At 30.1% G+C, this 20,227-nt stretch overlaps 2 protein-coding genes across 2 annotated transcripts; one reads left to right on the top strand and one right to left on the bottom strand.

The window, feature by feature from the left end:
• The first annotated feature begins 1,382 nt into the window (after positions 1–1,382).
• Positions 1,383–2,598, top strand: LOC25499452 (transcription repressor OFP6). Its single transcript, XM_013594719.3, has one exon. It carries the CDS (start codon positions 1,627–1,629, stop codon positions 2,224–2,226), a length of 600 nt encoding a protein of 199 aa, XP_013450173.1. The 5' UTR covers positions 1,383–1,626; the 3' UTR covers positions 2,227–2,598.
• A 15,230-nt stretch (positions 2,599–17,828) lies between these two features.
• LOC25499451 (transcription repressor OFP13) lies at positions 17,829–18,960 on the bottom strand. The gene has a single exon (XM_013594718.3). The coding sequence runs from the start codon at positions 18,787–18,789 to the stop codon at positions 17,926–17,928; it is 864 nt and encodes a 287-aa protein (XP_013450172.1). The 5' UTR covers positions 18,790–18,960; the 3' UTR covers positions 17,829–17,925.
• Between the last annotated feature and the right edge of the window lie 1,267 nt (positions 18,961–20,227).

Raw genomic sequence — 20,227 nt, 5'->3', positions numbered from 1 at the left:
AATCAATTCATTGTCGGTTGTTCAAGATGAGAGTAATTTACTTTGCTATTTTTTATTTGATCACAAATTTTCATCAGTTGGATCTTTGAGAAATTGCAGGTGCTTACTAGCTCCGCAGTAAAGGTTTGAAATAATTCTCCAATTGTGTCAAATTGGGTACATGAAATGTATGGCTGCCACTTATATAACATTGAAATCGGAATATTTTGAAAAACTCGTTTGTTGCTTACAAGCAACGAAAGAACGGTAGCATGATCATAAACAAATGAAGGATTAATCACATTATGTACACCGTTTTAAAAATGATATTTTTTTTCGTATTTATAAATAAATGATATTTGAAAGAAAAAAAATGATAACCTTCTCTTTTACGTCAAGAAAAGACTCCTTCAGAAAAAAAAATGGTCCTATTCAAGTTCAACGACATCATATTATTGACGTTCTACAATGCACACATATAACTAATGATGGAGTTGAGATACTTCTCATTTCTCAAAAGAAATGAAGAACACTTATACACACATAAAATTATATAGTAATGGAACTCCATTTTTTTAGAAATAGAATGGACCTATACTCTAAAGTATACCAAGAATGAATTGCAATAATTTCTATTAGATTAGAAATCACACGAAGGACATAACTCATTTAATGTCTTACATTTCTATTAGATGATTGATTTGGGCGTTTCCTCTTTTATCTAATGGTTCATGCCTCTGTATTTTTACAGGCTCTATCATGGCCACAATATACAGAATCGTAATTTGTTTTTCTTTCTCCTATAATATGCTCTTTGATGAAAGAGATCGAACTAAATAACAAATATCTTAAAATTACAAAACCAAAGGGATATTCCTATCCGTACAATTTTTTTAATATTATGAAAATAAAAAACACCGAAAAATTTAGTCTTGCTCTGCTGTCATATGAGCTGAGCTCCTACTTGTATTTGTCATTAAAGACAAGATCTTCAAAATCTCATATTTAATTCATAGTTAAGTAGGCATATTTATTATTTTCCAAATCAAAACCCCTATCACATTAGCAAGACAAATAAATGATCACCTTGTGAATATTCAATTCAATTCATACCATGCCTCTATGATACTCAATGCATGCCATCAGATGGCCAAATCTTTTTGTCCTTAACTTGTGAACTACTTTTATCGTTCTTTGGATGTATCAAAATTAAAATGCATTTAAAATATTTCTTTCGTTAATAATTTTATGAATTAAATTGGTTGACTAAAGACATATTTGTAGACTAAAATAATTAACAAAAAACACATTCATATATTCATATAAATTTTACACGATCGATAACTATTGCAACGAGTCACACATTTAAAAACCAAAATGATGGTTTGCTTTTAAAAAATCTATGGTCCAGATCACTTTGCTGTCCACAAAGTTAACCAAGCAAATGAAAAAGAAAGCATCCTTTATTAGTTCACGTGCAACACTAACATATACATACAGTCCTCATCACAAACTCATCTTCATAAATAAATAGCCACTTTCTAAAGCAACACTATACCCTTTGACTAAGGCAACCTTCTTCCATTCCTTTTATCTCTTTTCATATTCTAATTCCCAAACAGTCACATAACACAGAAAAACATAGCAATGTCTGGTTCAAGAAAGAAGCTTCTTCTGAACACTGTGTCGGTGAAACTAGGTTGTGGAAGCTGCAGAAGGCTAAAACTGAGTAACATATTCAGCCCAAAACCAAAATCCAAGAACCCCACTTACCAAAAACACAAACTTTACAATAACCAGTACTCTTCATCTGGTCCATGGACTGAAGACAAATATGATAGCACAAGCACCCCAAACACCACAACCACAAACACTGCCACCACATTTTCACCCTACTATTCCTCAAACTTTTCTGACTCAGATGCCTATGCAAAGGACCAAAGGAGAGTAGGTGGTTTAGGAAGAGCCGGAGGAGAAGGCGTGGCGGTGGAGAAAGATTCTGAAGATCCTTATCTTGATTTCAGGCATTCCATGCTTCAAATGATATTGGAGAATGAAATATACTCTAAAGATGACCTTAGAGAGCTTTTGAACTGTTTTCTTCAGCTGAATGCACCTTACCATCATGGTGTTATTGTTAGAGCTTTTACTGAGATTTGGAATGGAGTTTCCATTATGAGGCCTAGTTCACCCAGTTTGCATACATCTCGTACACATACCCGTACCCGTAAGCCACGTCAACATTAACTATAAAGTTTGTGTTTGGTATTAGGGTGGGTTTGACAAATTCCTGATAGCACCGTGATTTTGTAGAAGCTACAAAAATGTAGCTTTTGTAAAATCATGGCGGCTGCCAAACCCACTATGATACCAAACAAGCTTTAAGTTCTCTAGTGCAAGGTCTTTTGTTAACCAAGTAGTTGTGTAAAAAGCTGCACTATGTACTATGTATTAGGTTGAATGTAGTCCAGCTATATCTTATTAGGAGCTATGCTAATTAATGAAGTTGCTAACGTTGTATTGTGCTGCACATTTTGGTGATTATCATCCAAGTGTTAAAAATGGTACTTTTGTTTGTCCTTATTGGAAATCAAGATTTAAATTGCATTTTTTCAGTCATGTAATGATCCTTAATTATTTTTAGAATTATCAAGGATTTCTTTTCATATTCGGTTAAATGATGTGAGTCTCCTTATCAATGTTCTAAAACGCAGTTTGGAATTGTAACCACAATATAAAAGGTTTAAAGATCTCTGCAATAACATCTCAGTATCAAAGTTTGCAGCGTAACCACAATTTAAAATCAGACTCCTTAAATTTCTCTCCAGAACGGTATTGCAACCATAATTTTGACTGTATCGACTACAATTTATTGTATCTTCCGTAATCTTAAGGTTTGCAATCTAAAGGTTTTGCATCCTTGTTTGATTACTCATGATAAAATCCAAAGTTCAAGCATCAAATGATCCTTTTGAGTGTTTAGAATGACCACATCACTAATGTCTTTGTCACTTTCATAAAGTAGAAATATGAAAAAACCTTTGACAATGCAACAACAATTGTTAAAATAGTTAGAGTTTGTTAATATTAGTTAGTCTGTTAGAAATGAATTATAAGTTAGTTAATCAATTAGTTGATATATTTGAACTTTATAAATAGGACTACTGGTATTATGTATAAAATTTGCTACTTTTATAAATCAAAATGATTTCTTGAGATTTTACCTAGTGATGAGCATTTTTATGCTCCTTTTCTTGAGCTCTATAAATAGGAGTATGATCTATAATCCTATCATCCGGTGATTCTTCACAACAATCATGGAATTTGATATTCCTTGAGTGCAAAGTGGAATTCATCTTCTTTGAATTTCCCTAGAAATCATAAGATGACAAGTTATAGTAGTAATTAAGAATTGATTAATGTGCTAATTTCCTAGTTTCATGGACCATGTTGTGTTTGTATACACAATACACAATGGATTAGGACCCGTATCCATGTATGTAACTGTGTCTGATTCCTTGAGTTGAGTTGAGTTTTGGCGTGTAGGATTTTGGTCAAAGTAAATGCTTAGTTTTAAGTGGAGTATGGTATTGGTATGGTACTGCTACCACGGATGGTGGTGGGAAAATATAGACATAGGGATTTGAATTTTATAATATAAGAAGAATGGTCTGATGGACTAGGGACAGATGGTTTAATGCCCTTTCAATGAGATGAGAATAGAAACTTTAGGGTCTGACATCACTGCATTTTCCAAGGTAAGATATTTAAGTTCTTTTCTCTGTTTTCAGTAATATACACTTAAGGAATTGCCACTTGCATTTCTCTATCTCTCTCTATCTAAGATTTCATTCTATACTTATCTCATATTTTCACTTTTTTATGGAATTGTTCTCTTTTTACTAGTTTTTTTTTATCTCACTAATATTTTAAAACCCAAAATGGTGAAGTAGAAAGTTTTCGTATTGAAGTAGCATGCAAGTTTTTTTTTTTCGACTTCTTATAAAGTGTATTTGGGACGATTGTTAACATTTTCCTATTTTTAAACAAAAAATGGTGAAGTAGAAAGGTTTTGTATTGACATAGCACGAAACATAGTCGGCCATTTGATACAAAATCAACAAATCACCATATTTGTTTAAAAATTCTGAGCAACCAATCATAGACGATAGATTTTAAAATGGAGGGACTAATTCCGTGATCGAGAGATAATAGGAGATTAAAGTTGCAATTAAACTTTTTATGAACACAAATTTAGATAACTTAAGTCTTGAGGACTCATAAGGATCAAGAAAAATCTAAGGCTTTGACAGTACATTCTTTTGTATTACTAACAAAATCTTCAGGTTCTTTGTGAGATTTGAGCTGAATATTTACCATTTACTGTTTTTTGTAAGATTGCTTCAATTAAAGTATGTGTCCCAGTAGTATCAGTTTTCACTTCTCATTACTACTGTGACAGTGCATGCGTCCAATTCAAGTTCGTATATTAACTTAGGCATTGATAATATATCTGCAGGCAGCTTTAATTGTGTATTTAAACTACACAAGAGGGGTAGAGTGTGTAATAGATGATAAAGGTCAGGGAGCATTTAAATCATGACAGCAAAGACTTCAATTTTCTTTGTTAATTAACAATAAGATTAGATTAGCTGAGTAATTTTTAGATAACAAGAAACAATCCACATAGATCTGTTCATGTGTTTTTTATATTTAGATTCATGATCATCAGAGAATGCTATAAAATGTGTCTCTAGTACACATGTAATTTTAGGGCATATGTTAAAGAATTTAATGTAGTAATAACGTCTTAAAAGTCGTGCACATGATGTTTCAAAAGTTAAAAAAATGTTCATATCAATGCAAAATTACTTCTTTTGAAATCCTTAACGCATGTTCTCAAGACACAAGTTAACGAGATCTTGTATCATTAATTTGAATTAGATGAAAATTTTTAGTTGCAACTTAGAACTAGATTTTCCATTTCGGATCCTACTATTGGATTTTTGAAATAATGGCAATTAATTGAATGAGGGAAAAGAAATATCATCATTTGGTATAGTTGTCGTCAGGTTCTGCAAACATTGAAGTAAGATGACAATTGATTTTTATGGAGGCAAAGCATTGAAGACTATAGTTAATACATACAACTTTTAATTGAAGTGAGACGGGACCTTCATCATCAAGAGTCACTGGTCTTTGCATATTTGAGTATATTTATATTATCAAAAAATAAAGATGCTTTTACGTGAACTTGTGATACGGTATTAACTTTGACATTATTGTTCTGTTTAGTTTGATAGAAAATAAACTGAGATGTAAAAAAGAAAAACGTAAAATGGTTGTCTAGTTGTTTGATATAATGAATATTACAATGTCAATTGATTAAGTTGGTAAGGATTTGAATCAAAGAGAAATGATATTTGTACAACCACTTTGTAATAATGTTTAGAAAACTTTCTATCTTATGTTCACATGACATTCTTATCTTATCTCTTACTTTTTCTTTCTCCATTGTTTTTAATCAATAAGAATAGAGAAAAACAAGGTTGTCACCAAAATTATCATCAATTAGATATATAAATATCACTGCTTTTGAATCAATTAGATATATAAATATGACCGCTCTTGAATCAATATCATGTTGCCATGATGATATTTTTGACTTTAGTGAGTGATCCGTAAATACTTTTATAAATATGGCTTAAATGCAATTTTACTCCCCTATTTTGATTGAATCTGAATTTTACCCCCCTATTTTAAAACTCGGAATTTTACCCCCTCTATTTTTATTGATTCTGAATTTTGCCTCCCCTATTTTAGAATTTGAAATTTTACCCTCCCTATTTTATGTTTTTCAGGATTTTGCCCCCTCCTCCTATTTTATCCACATAATTAATTATTTGTATTAAATGTTTTTTAATGAAAAAATAAAAATAAAACCAAAAAAATACTAAAAAAAATGAATAAAAAATACAAGAAAAAAATGCATAAAACTGGTATGATCTCTAAAAATAAAATAAAATACTAGTATGAAAATACATGAAAATAGCAAATATTTAGATGTGCAAACTAGTTTTTTTCATGTATTCTTAATTGATTTTTTTCTTGTAATTTCATTGTTTTTCTATTTTTTAGTTTTTTTTTTTGGGTTTTCTTGTTTTCCTTATATTTTTTTACCAAATTAATATTTTTTAATCGTTTCTTTATTTTTCTAGTATTTTTTGGTTCTTTATTTTAAAATAGGGGGTAAAATTCTGAAAAACGTAAAATAGAGGGGGTAAAATTCCGAGTTTTAAAATAAGGGGGGCAAAATTCCGATTCAATCAAAATAGAGGGGGTAAAATTCCAAATTTTAAAATAAGAGAGGTAAAATTCAGATTCAATCAAAATATGGGGGGTAAAATTGCATTTAAGCCTATAAATATTTATTGAAACATAACGCTAACCTTGATGATCTGTGGGACCTAACCTGCCATAAACTTTTTGTTAACCAAAAAGCGACAAAGAATACTTTTTTAGGGGTAGTGACAAATACAATTATTATTTCTTTTTTTACTTGTGTAGAAAATAAAATATAGAAATAACAAAATAAATAAAGAGTTCAGTTTTTAAGTTCACATTTAGGTTATCAAAATTTATTATCTTTTTTGGTTTTCATCACTTAAACCACTCAAAGTACTTTATCTACTCCCTCCGTCCCAAATTGTAAGACGTTTTGGTCATTTCACACGTATTAAGAAATGTAATTAATATTGCATGGGGAAGAGAAATTATGAGTTGTTTTACAAAATTATCCCTAATAAATGGTATGGAAAAGATAAATGAAATAATTGAAAGAAGAGAGAGTAATTAATAATTAAGGATATAATAGGAAAAGTAACATAAATATTTCATTGGTATTATAAAGCGACATATAATTTGGGACGGAGGGAGTATCACATTACTACTAATAAACTCTACCGCCTCTACTAAATTTTTTGGGCTGCATTATAGGCCCAACTGAAGGTACTTTATTAAAAATTGCTGTTTACACTTTGCACAAGGATAAGAAACACCATGAAATAACAAATTTAACTTCAATTTCCATCGACAGTTAACTACCGCGATTAACATTCATCGACAGTAAGTTATTTTGGCATTTTCGTGATGTTTTCTAGATATTACTGATAAAATTAGAAATTAAAGACAAGTAACCTTAAAAGTTATTTTTGTTGATTTTTTTTTTAGTTTTATATAGGGAATGGATCTTAATTTTTTTTTCTTTTTGAGGATTTGCTACCCCATTTTTTCTCTTCACACCCCTCCGTTTTTAAAGTATTTTCTTAAATACTCTCACATACACCCATGACTCATGAGTGGTGGTAGCTTAGATTTGTTTGGCTTCTTCCTGTTCAATGGAATGTCAGAAGATTTTACATTGTATCGCAACAAATTATACCCACAATCTTATATTTTGTGTGAACTGTCTATTTTACATTGTTTGGCAGCTCTATCGTCTGACTCCCAAGCCTCTCGTTATGGAAAACAAAATAAAAACTCTAACTAGATTTTAGGGAGGTGAATGAGGAAGGTAAAAATTACAATGTATTTTTTTTTATTATAGAAAATTACAATGTATATAAAACGAATGTTAGAATTTAAATTGTTTTTAAAAAATCAAAAGTTTTTAATATCTAAATTGTTTGATCTTGATCGAATGAGTGAGATGATTGCATATAGGAGGGGCAGATGCATTATACAGCTTGTTGTGGCTATAACCGCATCAAATTTTTCCCAAATTAAAACTATTACATACAAAGGATGTCTATAAAATGAATGTTAGAACAAGTTGGTTGTTATGAAATTAATCCAAAGCATTGCAAGATATTGTAAAGTATATAAGAATAGAGAGAAAGGATAAAGGGAGAACAAGAGGGTATATTGTATTACTTCACAAGTGTGTCATTACATTGTAATGTAGGTCTTATTTATAGGACACATATAGGTGCATGAATGAACACATTACAACCCACTTACTAGTGGGAGTTACAAGCATGTGGAATGGTTGTAGATGGACATCCACTGATATATATATTCATACACATTTATCCTGTGAGTAGATAGACAACACAAACTATCAATAGAATATATTTTTAAAGTTTGACATCTCCAAAGTTTATATTATATATAAGATCAAAATCAAATAAATTTATTTCAAAAGAAAATATACATATCTAACATATAATAATCTTGAAGGATTTAGAAGTAAATAAGAGAATGTAACTCATATAAGATGTTTACAAGAATTCTGTAGAAAAGAGCTTGTGCTTACTTACCTTATAATTCAGACCTTCTAGAAGTCATATGCAATAAGAAAGAAGAAAATTATAACCAAACTTTGATCATAGAATAAGGAAACAATATTGCACGTTTCAATCCATATAATAGAGAGACATGATCGTATCAAGAAAATCTTTGATCAAACACTAATTTCCCAAACGATCTAAGTCCATACTAATGAAATTTTATGATCTTGGCATGCATTGTATCAATAGTAGACTCTACTAAATCAATTACCATAACCAAAACATTGATTTTGTTATATGAAACAAATAGTATGAACCATTCTCTTCTAGGAATGACGTTCAATGCGACCTTTTACCATTTTGATCAAGAGTTACTCTTTGTTCAATTACAAATGTGACTAATCTTTCAAAAATATTCTTGAAGATACTCACCTATTTTGCTACTTCAGAAGCATTTCGAATGACATAGAAATATACATATTGTCTCATATTCTCTCTCTTTTATTTTTATAGATCAAATAGATCTTATAAATATCAAGTTTTAAATGTGTTGTTCTTCAGGAACTCAAACACAAACCTCTATCAACAAGAAATCATTCTTTGAGCAATCCTTCGGAGATGCATTAATAATATCACAAGAAAAAAAAATTATTTTTCAAAAACTATATCATAAAATATCTTCATTGTTTGAGCAATTTTTCAATGTTAAATTTTAGTTCTTCTTTTGTTTACACATAGGAAGTATACTCACGGGTATGATGCAATGATCAGTACATCAAATGATCTGATTATGCTCATAAAATAAAGAAACAATTATAGGTATAACACATGAACAATTATGGATATTTTAACATGCTACTCATAATGGTAATAGCTCCTAATGTGTAAAAACTTCAACATGAAAAGAAACATATTTAGATACAATTATCGATCATTAGAATAACATCTAATGTAATATTTTTCTCTAAATTAATTTCAGAAGATAAAACACCACAATTTAGAAAGTAGCACTAATATCCATATCCAAGAAGACAAAAAAGTGTTGCTCAAAATCAAAATCAATTCATAATTGGTAAATAAACAATAGATGTTAAGAAGCCAAGAAAGAAATATTTTCATAAACTTAATTAAAACAAATAACAACAAGAGATGGTTGGGAGGGATTTACAGTGACTATATGCGAAGCAAACATAAGTCTATATCACATACATCCAATAGTAAAATTTTACTGACAAATTAATTCTTTATTTGAGCAATCCTTCAAGGATTCTTAAAATAACATTAATTCTTCGATACATTATTTTTCTTTTCTAAAAGATAAAATAGATTTTATTTTCAATCGTAAATCTATCAACACAAAGTAAGATCATAATTTTTGTTATCCTTCGAGGATGTTTGATATTAAATATTTTGTTCTTCAAGAACTATATATATCTCAATCCATCATAAATAATGATAAAAATTTGATTGTTTGCAATCCTTCAGTGACAATTCTTTTGATCTTCATATATATTTAGTTTTTCAGGAACTGTATTATAAAAGATTTTCATTGTTTAAGCAATCCTTTAAGGACGCTTCAATGTTAAATCCTTTAAAATTTAACAAGAATAATAAAGAAACAAATGATAATTATACAAGTCAAAGAATTTTTTATGATTATACAAAGATAAATGTACAAAATAAAATCTAATTGAGAAGAGAAAAATTAGAATAGTAAAAAATACTAATAGTTGATTCAATACTCAATTATATTTTAATCATACTTTAGACATACCCGGTTGATGAAGAGTATTATATTTTTACTCCTTTTTTTTTTTCTTCTTCTTTTGGTTTAGATTGAAAGAAATGGTAAATCTCATGTTGATAGAGCTTTGCAAGATATTGTAAAGTATATAAGAATAGAGAGAAAGGATAAAGGAAGAACAAGAGAGTATATTGTATTACTTCAAAAGTGTGTCATTACATTGTAATGTTGGTCCTATTTATAGGACACATATAGGTACATGAATGATCACATTACAACCCACTTACTAGTGGAAGTTACAAGCATCTGGAAGGGTTATAGATGGACATCCACTAATATATATATTCATAACATTGGTGACTTATTTTGTTTTATTTAACATTTGTTAGAGTTACAAATGGATTTGAATTAATAAAACTAGCCCAAACAAAACTACTAAAATTATTATTTTGAATTAAATAACACATAATTCTTTATTTTATTGGGCTACTTTTTATGACTATTATTTTAGTCACACCAAAAGCATAGATCCACCTCCAACATATTGTCAAACTGTCTCTAAACCAAATATGTGGTGGTGCACAGTAGAATTTGCACAAGTTCGTCCACACAAAATTTCTTTAGAGCGAACATTTCATTTTTTTCGAAATTAAGATAAATGCAAAATTTCAAATCATCAAAACCACATAGAATGTTAAAACAATCAGTCTTCTGAATTACTTTCACTTTACGTAAACATTTCTTGTTTTGGACTAGCTAGAGTGCCTAATTCCATGGAGCCATGTGGATCCAACCCATCAGAACAAGACGTATCATTTTGAGAGAACACGCTAATTTCGGTGTAGATCACCGTTTTGAAACACAGCCCTGTCACTCCTACACCGTACACATGGCCTCCGACAGTTCTTTAATAAATTGCCACATTTCACGGAAGTCGTTAGTGCCTCGTTCTCCTATATATAGGTGACTCAATGTCACCTTGTAGATACAATTCGTATTCTCACATAGACTAACACATTCAACCTCATTTCTCATGTTTAACTGAGGGTTGGAGTGCTAATGTGCTTGCAGACACATCTCGCTCTACCATGAAAACTACACCGCCGCTGCACCGAAGCATCACACACCACTGTTGCCTTTATCTTCGATCGTTACTTGACAGATCACTTAATTATTTTGGTCAAACAGATCACAATTTAAAAGAGTGGTAATTTATTTTACAGGATTAAAGAGCGGTAACGTTTAGTTTGACATTTCTTAATCTAAATAAGATTTGACATTTTTCTCTCTTACTGGTACTCGTATTTTGTTTTTTAGCGTTGATGCATGTTTGAAATCACCCAGTAACGCAAAAAAAGAAGGTGTGTTGTTGTGCATTTTCCAAAAACTCAAAAGGGCCAACCTGGGATAGTGAATTGTGCTCAGAAGTGCATTTAATGCAAAACTACAGAAAGCAATGAGATGAGAAACACAATTTATAGAGGAAATTATTTCAATATTAAATTTCTCGGAAAATGAGGGTGTCATTGTAAGGTCATTATCTCACTAAATAACATTGTTTATGGCATGAAGTACTCAACATTAAAGTTTGCATCCCGGATTGGTTTCCCCCAAGCTCTTAATTACACAAGTAAAACTTGCGGTGTGTTTGTTTATTTGTCTTCAAGAGAAGGGAAAAAAAAAATAAAAATGTTAACGAGTGTTCGGGGCATTCTTTATACACTTTAAATAGCAAGTTTTAATGAAAAATTGTGTATTAAATGCATTGAAATTGTAATAGTTGATTTTTTAAAAGAATAATTACTAGTTTTAAAATGCTTAGAGAGTGCTCGGGGGAACTCGTTAACAAGACAAAAAAAAAAAAAACATGAGTTTAGTGGAGTACTCCCTCCGGTCCTTTATATAAGAAAAGAAACCAAAAATCAAGACAATCATTAGTTGTTGCAATTTTTTTTCATGTTTTTACAAATATACCCTCTTAAAAACTTGTGAAGTAATATACTCTATCCGTCTCTAAATAATAGTCGTTTAAGGTTGATGCACGGTTATTAAGAAAATGATTAATTGTGTTGATTTTGATGGTAAAATTAATATCATTTACTAAAACACCCTTATTAATTGTAGTTAGTGGAGGAGGAGTTAAGTTGGATGAAGTTCAATAAATAAGAGTATTATAATTGGAAAAAATAATAAATGTTGCATTTGTATTCTAAAGTGACAATTATTTTGAGAAAAAGAAAAATGGGTAAAAAGACAATTATTGTGAGACGGAGTGAGTATCCACTAATACTGAAAAGACCAACATTAAATGAGAATTAGAAAAATCTTTTAAACAATAAATGTATCTCAAAAGTTGTGACTTTTTCTTATAAATAGAACCAAAAAAAATTTTGAAAATTTTCTTATATATAAGACCGGAGGGAGTATTTGGTAAGGGATATTGCACCATACGTAAGGGTATACAAATATCTTGTGAAGGTATTTGAGAGGGTCTACAAACAGTGGCGTAGCCATAAACTTTAAGTAGTGGGGGCACTATATATAAAAATTTGCAGCAAGGTCATTGTAAATAATTTGGAAATCTTATTTTAATTTTGTAGCAGGGTTATCTTAAATAATTTAGACGCCAATTTACAATAATAATTTAAAAACCAATACCAATTTAGAGTAGTCATTTTGGTCTCTACATGTGTGATGTTTTATCAAAACAATATATATATATAAGGATTAAAACCAATACCAATTTGAATTTTATCAAAACTATGAACACATTTTCAAATGTTTCTTTTGTTACTAATTGTATAGTATTATTGAAAAATATATATAAAGATTAAATTAACTGACTAAAGACACATTTAAAAATCAAAATGACAAATAAAAAACAAAGTTTATTTTTGTAATTTTAATAGAAAGATTGATAACCCTTCTTGATTCAATACCTTTAAATTTTTCCATAATATTACGTTACATTAATATTATATATTAATTATTATTTATTAAAAAAATTAAACAAAGGTAAAAGATATTGATGTTAGAGATGCAGTGAGTATTTTTGTTCATAGGTTCTAATACACATTTTTTTGAGTAAATGTTTTAAATAAATAATAAATGTATAGAGTGTGTAATGTGTATGCATATGCATGAAGAAATCTTCACAAATTAGGGGGGGCACAAGCCCACACATTGCTAAACGTGGCTCCGCCAGTGTCTACAAATATTTTGCGGATATATTGTTGAGAGTTTGTTTGTTTGTTTTTTTAATTGTCTTGTATGAATGTGACTCATATATCTAATGAGTTTTATGAATTTAGTCGAAGATGTGATACTTCAATCATTTTATGATTTTTGATTGTTGGTCCATTATCATCCAACATAACCAATACTACCGACATTTTAAATAAAAGCTTATTTTTTATAAAAAAAATTCAAATTTAATCTACAAAACAAGATATTTAGAAGCTACTATGCATAAAATTTTAGGTTTGCTTTGGGGAATATTTGAAAAATGGATTGTTTATATTTAAGGTTTTGTTAACTTGTGTCCTAAGGACACAAAATAAGAAATTAAATAAAAAAAAATTGTGCCCTAAGGACACAAAATATAAGAAACTAAATAAAAATTTAACATTGAAAATTGTACATTCATAACATTAAAAACTTAAAAAGTTATTTTTTTAATACAATATTTATTGTTTATTACTATTCTTATTCTAAGATCCTTATCTTACCCTAAAGATAAACGTTAACATTTCCTTTATATTTATTTTATAAAATCCCATGTATAGAAACTTCGATCGGTGCTTGACATAAATCATAGGCTAGGAATCTATGTTTTAAGTCAAAACAAAGCAAGTTGGGATAGGCAGCATAAGGGGACACTAGAATTTGGAGTTAGCAACCTACTAGTAATTTATTACTTACACTTATCTCTAAGTTTGGTTTGGTGAAGGTATGCATTAAAAATATTTTGTGGAGAGATTGTTTTTTTTTTAAAGGTTGTGGAGAGGTTGTTGATAGTTTATTTTTTGTTTTTTTTTTTCTCTCTTCTAATTGTGTTTTGTCGATGTGACTCATATATTTAATATTTTTTCATAAATTTTGTCAAAGATGTGTTCTCTCGATCTTTTTACGATTTTTGATCATTAGTCCGTTGTTATTTTCATGTTCATCTAAATAGAACCAATCCTACCAACGTTTTGAATAAAAGCTTATTTTTTTATAAAACTTTTCAAATCTAATCTACAAAACAAGATATCAACAAATAGTATTATTAAATTTGTGCTTTGCCTCCCCGGATATTTAGAAGCTACTATGCAGACAACTTTAGGTTTACTTGGGAGTATTTGTAAAATGGATTTTTCATATTTATTTTATAGAATCCAGGTTTAGAAACTTCGATCGGTGCTTGACATAAATCATAGGCTAGGAATCTATGTTTTAAAAACAAAGCAAATTGAGATAGGCATAAGGGGACACTAGTTTTTGGAGTTAGCAACCTATTAGTACTTTATTACTTACACTTATCTCTAAGTTTGGTTTGGTTTTCTTAATTTGTTTAAGTTCGGTGATCCCAATTTCACATCTCAACCATTTGTTTATACTATAATTGATTGTAACTAGTAACGGCCTTTTATTTTGTCAAAAGAAAAGGAACACATGTATGTAAAAATATATACCGTTCAATGTACATATTAAAGAATTATGCCATCAATACACTCTGAAACACATTCTTTTGAATAAATCTCTCTAATCGATTGGATTTCAAACGAATCATACTAAATTTATATGGACCAACATGATTTAGCAGAATTTATTTAAATTTCAACCAATTTAAGATGGTGTGTGAATTAAAAGAGTGTGTTGTTAGCCCTCATCTAAATTAAATGTCGTTATAGCATTTTGACATCGCATTGTATCACTGAAAAATAGCATCATATGGTAAAGTCAAACTAATTAAATCTGCATGTTGCAGTGATTTTGTTTTTGAATTTGAATAGCTAGCTCTGTCTTAGGATAAGTTAGAGGTATAATTTAGATTCAATTGCAAGGTACAAAACATTGAGCACAAACTCACACAAATGACAAAAGTAGTATATTTTGAAGACCAATAATGCACTTGGTTTTACAAGTATTTTCATTTTACTATTTCGAGGGAGGATAGAGAGGGACTTGTAGGTGCTGGATTTAGTAAAGATATTTCATTGTTATTAATAAAATCACGAGGGATAGCAAATTTAAATAGTGTGTTCCTTTCATCCTCTCAATAACATGTCGCCTCTCTTGTTTTTTACATCAACCACTAGTATTCTTGAAAATGAGTGACAATGATTTCAGTTATTAGGTGGATAATTTAGGATAATGATCAATATGAAATTATATTGAGAATTTATATTGTGAACTATTATTATTAAACACGTTATAAAACTAAATAAAATATTAAATTAAAACCGATTTCATGCAGTAAAAAAAAAAAAAAAAAAATATTGACACAATGTTTTTCTGCTGGTCTGAATAATTAATTTTGTCATTGCAAAGCTGAATTGAATGGCAGATTTTTTGTACGATTCCTAAATCTTGCAGTGAAGGTAGCTAAATATTAGATTTGAAATTAAATCGAGACATAGTATAGACTAGAGACATATAGAGACAATGTTTTTCAACACAAGTGGTGTGATATATATAGATTCCGAGTTTCTTTCTCTGGCCCAAAGACCTTGCATGATAATGTTGTTGCTTTGCAGGTGCAGAGGACGTTAGTTAAGCAGGACCATTCCAAAATTCTGCGCTGGATTTGTACCCATCATTTGATAATGACTACATAATTCAAAACTAACGGCTCTGATCATCCTCATGTTTTCCAATGGTAGATGTCCCACTTGTGGGGTAACTACGTACGTAAGTTTTAGTTACACAGAATCACTGTTTTTTTGGCAAATGTTTGGGTAGCTCGTCTGGTATGGATATTAATATGCAGGGGCTGGGGGTTCGAACCCTGGACACTCAACTTCTCCATAATTTAATTATGTGAGTTCTAGCCACTAGGATGTTTAACAAAAAAAAATGAGGCGATAAAATTACACACACGCACACAAAGTGCGGTAAAGAGTGTTGTTATGAATTTGAGTCGTGTCCCAACATAGCAAATGTTTTTATATTTTTTTTACCATCCCACAAAAAATGTACATGCTATATATAGTTACAAAGTGTAAGAATTTACTTCAAAAATTACTATTTAATACATGGAATACTTCTCGTTGAGTATGACTTATAGGTAGTGTCAAGTAGGTAGAGGGCATGAGATCAAATGAATTGTGATATTCAGAGTGTCACTTATTTCGCAAATAATCATGTGTATCTCACCTGGATCAAGCATATTGATGTGAGGTTTTACAAGATCTGAGAGTTACATGCATTTGAACAAATGTTACATGAAAATGTTCGTCATACTTCATATAATGCAAATAATATGTTGACCAAGTAAGTCACATGATGTGACAAATTCAAGTTGTTACATGTTTCTTAGTGTTAAGAAGGTCGAGTCATTAAGATGTGATCGTCATGCAGTAAATCTTCATAGAGGTTTGATGCTCCCCAAAGACGAAATTGAGTAGTGCAAGTAGGCATGGGAAAGTGAGTGTAGCGAATGGAGCAAACTTCACCTCTGCCTTTGTTATTTGGCCGAACTGTTTGTTTACGGAGTGGTTGTGCACCCCCTCGATACAGTTCAGAGTGTTGTTGTATTATGAAACATAGTATTTATTTAAGATTTGTAAACTGCCACTATTCCATTCAACCAAAGTAATGTTAATAGGGAAATACATTTGCTTTGTAATCAGCGAAGTATGCATAATTGAACGACCAATTTTGTAACCAAACACCGTGTGTTCATTGTTTTACGATTTCCCTTTCCTTACTAACAAATATTATATGGTTTCAATAAAAAACTCTTATTTTTTAATTCTTTAATAAGCGTTTGAAACTGACCAAGTATAAAAAATGAAGGCTTTGATTGTGGTTGTACAAGTTTAAATCAAAGAATTAAAAAAAAAAATTAAATTAAATTAAATAAACAAACAAACTTAATAAAAAAGTCAGTTATTTTTTGTAAAACTTATGTTTTTTTGTCTCCCCACTTAACAAAACCTTTGCCATATTTAATCATTTGTAGGACAACTAACAGGTTACCCGCACGGAAATGTGTATGTCATAAATTATAGAATGCCGTTGAAGCAAAACACTAACCTAACAATCTACCATATTCATAATACAATACTATCGTACATTTATTAATTTCCATAAATAAAGTCATGTTTGGCTAGAAAAATAATGTTCAAAATGAGAAAAGAGGATACACTGTCTTTCTCAGTGAAAGCAATAGAGGATTTGCTGTCATATAGCTACATAAAAAAGTATATAGATTTACAAAAGATAATGACTATACATAAATGGTACGCATGACATAATTAATCGAGACAAGATTAGAAATTTCCACAACTATTTCTTCCCATTCAGTACTAAAAGGAAATAGAAAGTGACCATCTCAACTCAAATACTCAAATCAAATATACCCTCGCACGGTTGCATTTTCAACCACACGTGTGACCACTAACACAAACTCAAATAGACATTGTCTAAAAGAGGATTCGCACTCAGGTAGCCAAGAGTCTAGATATCGATGGTCATTCAGTCAAGATCAGATAATCTTGAAACAGATGTAAACTATACTTTTGATTTTAATATTCAAAATATCATTCAACTATGTGAATGTGAAGAATCTGTCAGCGCAAAGAACCAAATACGTAAGCAAAAGAGGGAAATTAACATGAAAAATAATGAAACAAAAAATGTTACTTTATGATACACTACTACTACTATTTGGTATACATAATTAAAATCATTCCCCTCAACCTTAAATTAAGTACTTGAAGACGAAGATGAAGTTGAAGCTTGAGTTTGTGAAGCTTCAACTTCATCTTCACAATCAATCTCCTCCCTAACTTGTTCTAACAACAAAGAAGAACTAGGAGTATCAACCTCTTCCTCGCGAGCTTCCGAACAAGAAACACAACGAGTGCTATAAGAGGAAGACAAAGAAGAACTATAAAACGATAAAGGAGAAGAAGGAGAACGAGAAGACGAAGAAGATGAAGTAGAAAATGACGAAGAAGTCGAAGCAAATGTAAGACCAACCAATAAATCAACAAAAGCACCAACAATATAGCCATGATTGATTTTCTCATTGACCTTCAAATACCAACTCAAAAGCTCTTGAAGACCTTCCCAATCTTTAACATCGTGAGCTTCTACTATTTCCTCCATAGACTTTCGAAAATCGACATAAGGATCTCGAGATTCCATAGATAAAACTACACTATCTTTGAATGGCAAGCTTTGAGTTTCACCACCTCCAATTGCAGCAGCTTTATTATTAACCTCTAAGATGGAGTTGGTCTCATCTGGCTCAAAGAAAAACCGATCAGAAGATAATCCACGAATCACAGTTTCGATCGAATCAACTTGTTTGGATTCTTGATCATTAGAAGCTTTTGAAAAGCTAGAATCACAGTTTGGAGAAACAGTGGAGAAGGATTCAGAAGCATCCAAGTAAACTGAGTTAATGGTTTTGAAAGTGTCATCTTTGTTGATGTTATCAGCTCTAAAAGAGAGTGTTTTTGGTTGGTGACAATATGGCCATGGCCATGATGAAGAAGAAGATGAATATTTGAGTTCTGTGTTTTTGAGAAGAGAAGAGATGTTCAATGTTTTTTTCTTCCCCATCTCTATAGTTTTTTTATTTTTATTTTTTCTTCTTAGGGGGGAAGAAATTAAACAAGGGATGGGAAATGAATAAATTTAGTTTCAAATGAAATTTGAAGGTTGAGAAGAAATGAGTATTGAAGTTAGATTGGGGGCATTAATGGGAAGTCAGATGTGGTTATCTGCTTGTGGGGGGAAGATTTTAAAGATGTGGTGGGACAATTTAGAGAGCTGTACATTACTTGCTGGGGTCACCTTACAGTAGTTTCTTATTTAATTTTTACAGGCTTTAGAAGTAAATGCATGGACAATACTACAAATATTACAATTTTTAACATAATTTTTTTGCCTAAAAAAATATTTCTATTTATCCTGTAAAATAACATATTTTTATTAATCTGTTGAATATGAAACATTTTTTTATTATATTTTTTTTAGTATATAAATAACGAGATGATTGGACTCAAGTAGTATTAAGGAGTTCTATGTGAATGATTTAGAAGAAGGCTAAATTTTAATTTTGAATGAAACAATTATTAGTTCAACTTACTTATTTTCTAGTCCAATTTCATATTATGTGAGTCTCTTTCTCTAGAGAAAAAAAAGTTGCTAAAACCCTAGATAACATATTACATATGTGTGTAAACTGAATTAAGGAGATAAATATAAGCAGACATGCATGTCATCATATAATCTTTCAATAATAAAAAATGTTGATGATAATTTTTTTTAGAGAATAAAGTGTTGATGATAATTTGTACCAAAAAAAAAAAATGTTGATGATAATGATATTGAAAGAAATGTTAACATGTACCCTTAAACACATGATTATTTTTAAGAAATAATGACGTATATTAAAATATCAAAGATGAAAATTATGTCTTTGAAATTGTGTCGATTTATGTTTCAAACTTTTGATAATAATGTTTTTTAATAAATACATACTATTGGTATGGATAAAATGTTAGCATGACCTATATATTTATCCATATAAATATGTTACATCTATTTAACATTAAAGGATATCAAACCCCATAATCGAATTTAGTGAGATAACTACGTCACACAATTACATATCCTGACTGTCCGATCTAAGAGCGACGTCCGCAATTGTTTATAGTTGATTTTGATTGTGTTTGATCTGAACTGTCCAATTCAAAATCAATGGCTGCAAATAGAAACAATGTGTAACTATGTGTTTTTGCAAATCAATATTAAAGGATGTCAGTCTTACTAGAGTGTTCATCTTTCATTTATTTGCATGAAGTTATTATATATCATTCAAATGTATATCCTTATATTCAACAAAATTATTCAATTATGTTGAATCCTTGAACTGCGATTTTCATTGTACAGTATAGTGTTTATTTACTACAGTCTTCTGGCTAAATTGAATACTCTCAACAACCACATTTAATACAAAACCATAAACCAAATAACGTTATAGCTAGACGTTGGT

The sequence above is a fragment of the Medicago truncatula genome, chromosome 7 (genome assembly GCF_003473485.1).
Source record: "Medicago truncatula cultivar Jemalong A17 chromosome 7, MtrunA17r5.0-ANR, whole genome shotgun sequence".
Classification (NCBI taxonomy): domain Eukaryota; kingdom Viridiplantae; phylum Streptophyta; class Magnoliopsida; order Fabales; family Fabaceae; genus Medicago; species Medicago truncatula.
The sequence above is the reverse complement of the archived record's forward strand: the minus strand, read 5'-3'. Positions and strand labels throughout refer to the sequence as shown.

Coding starts and splice junctions, on each gene's coding strand:
- LOC25499452 (XM_013594719.3), top strand. CDS start 1,627: ATGTCTGGTTCAAGAAAGAAGCTTCTTCTGAACACTGTGTCGGTGAAA.
- LOC25499451 (XM_013594718.3), bottom strand. CDS start 18,789: ATGGGGAAGAAAAAAACATTGAACATCTCTTCTCTTCTCAAAAACACA.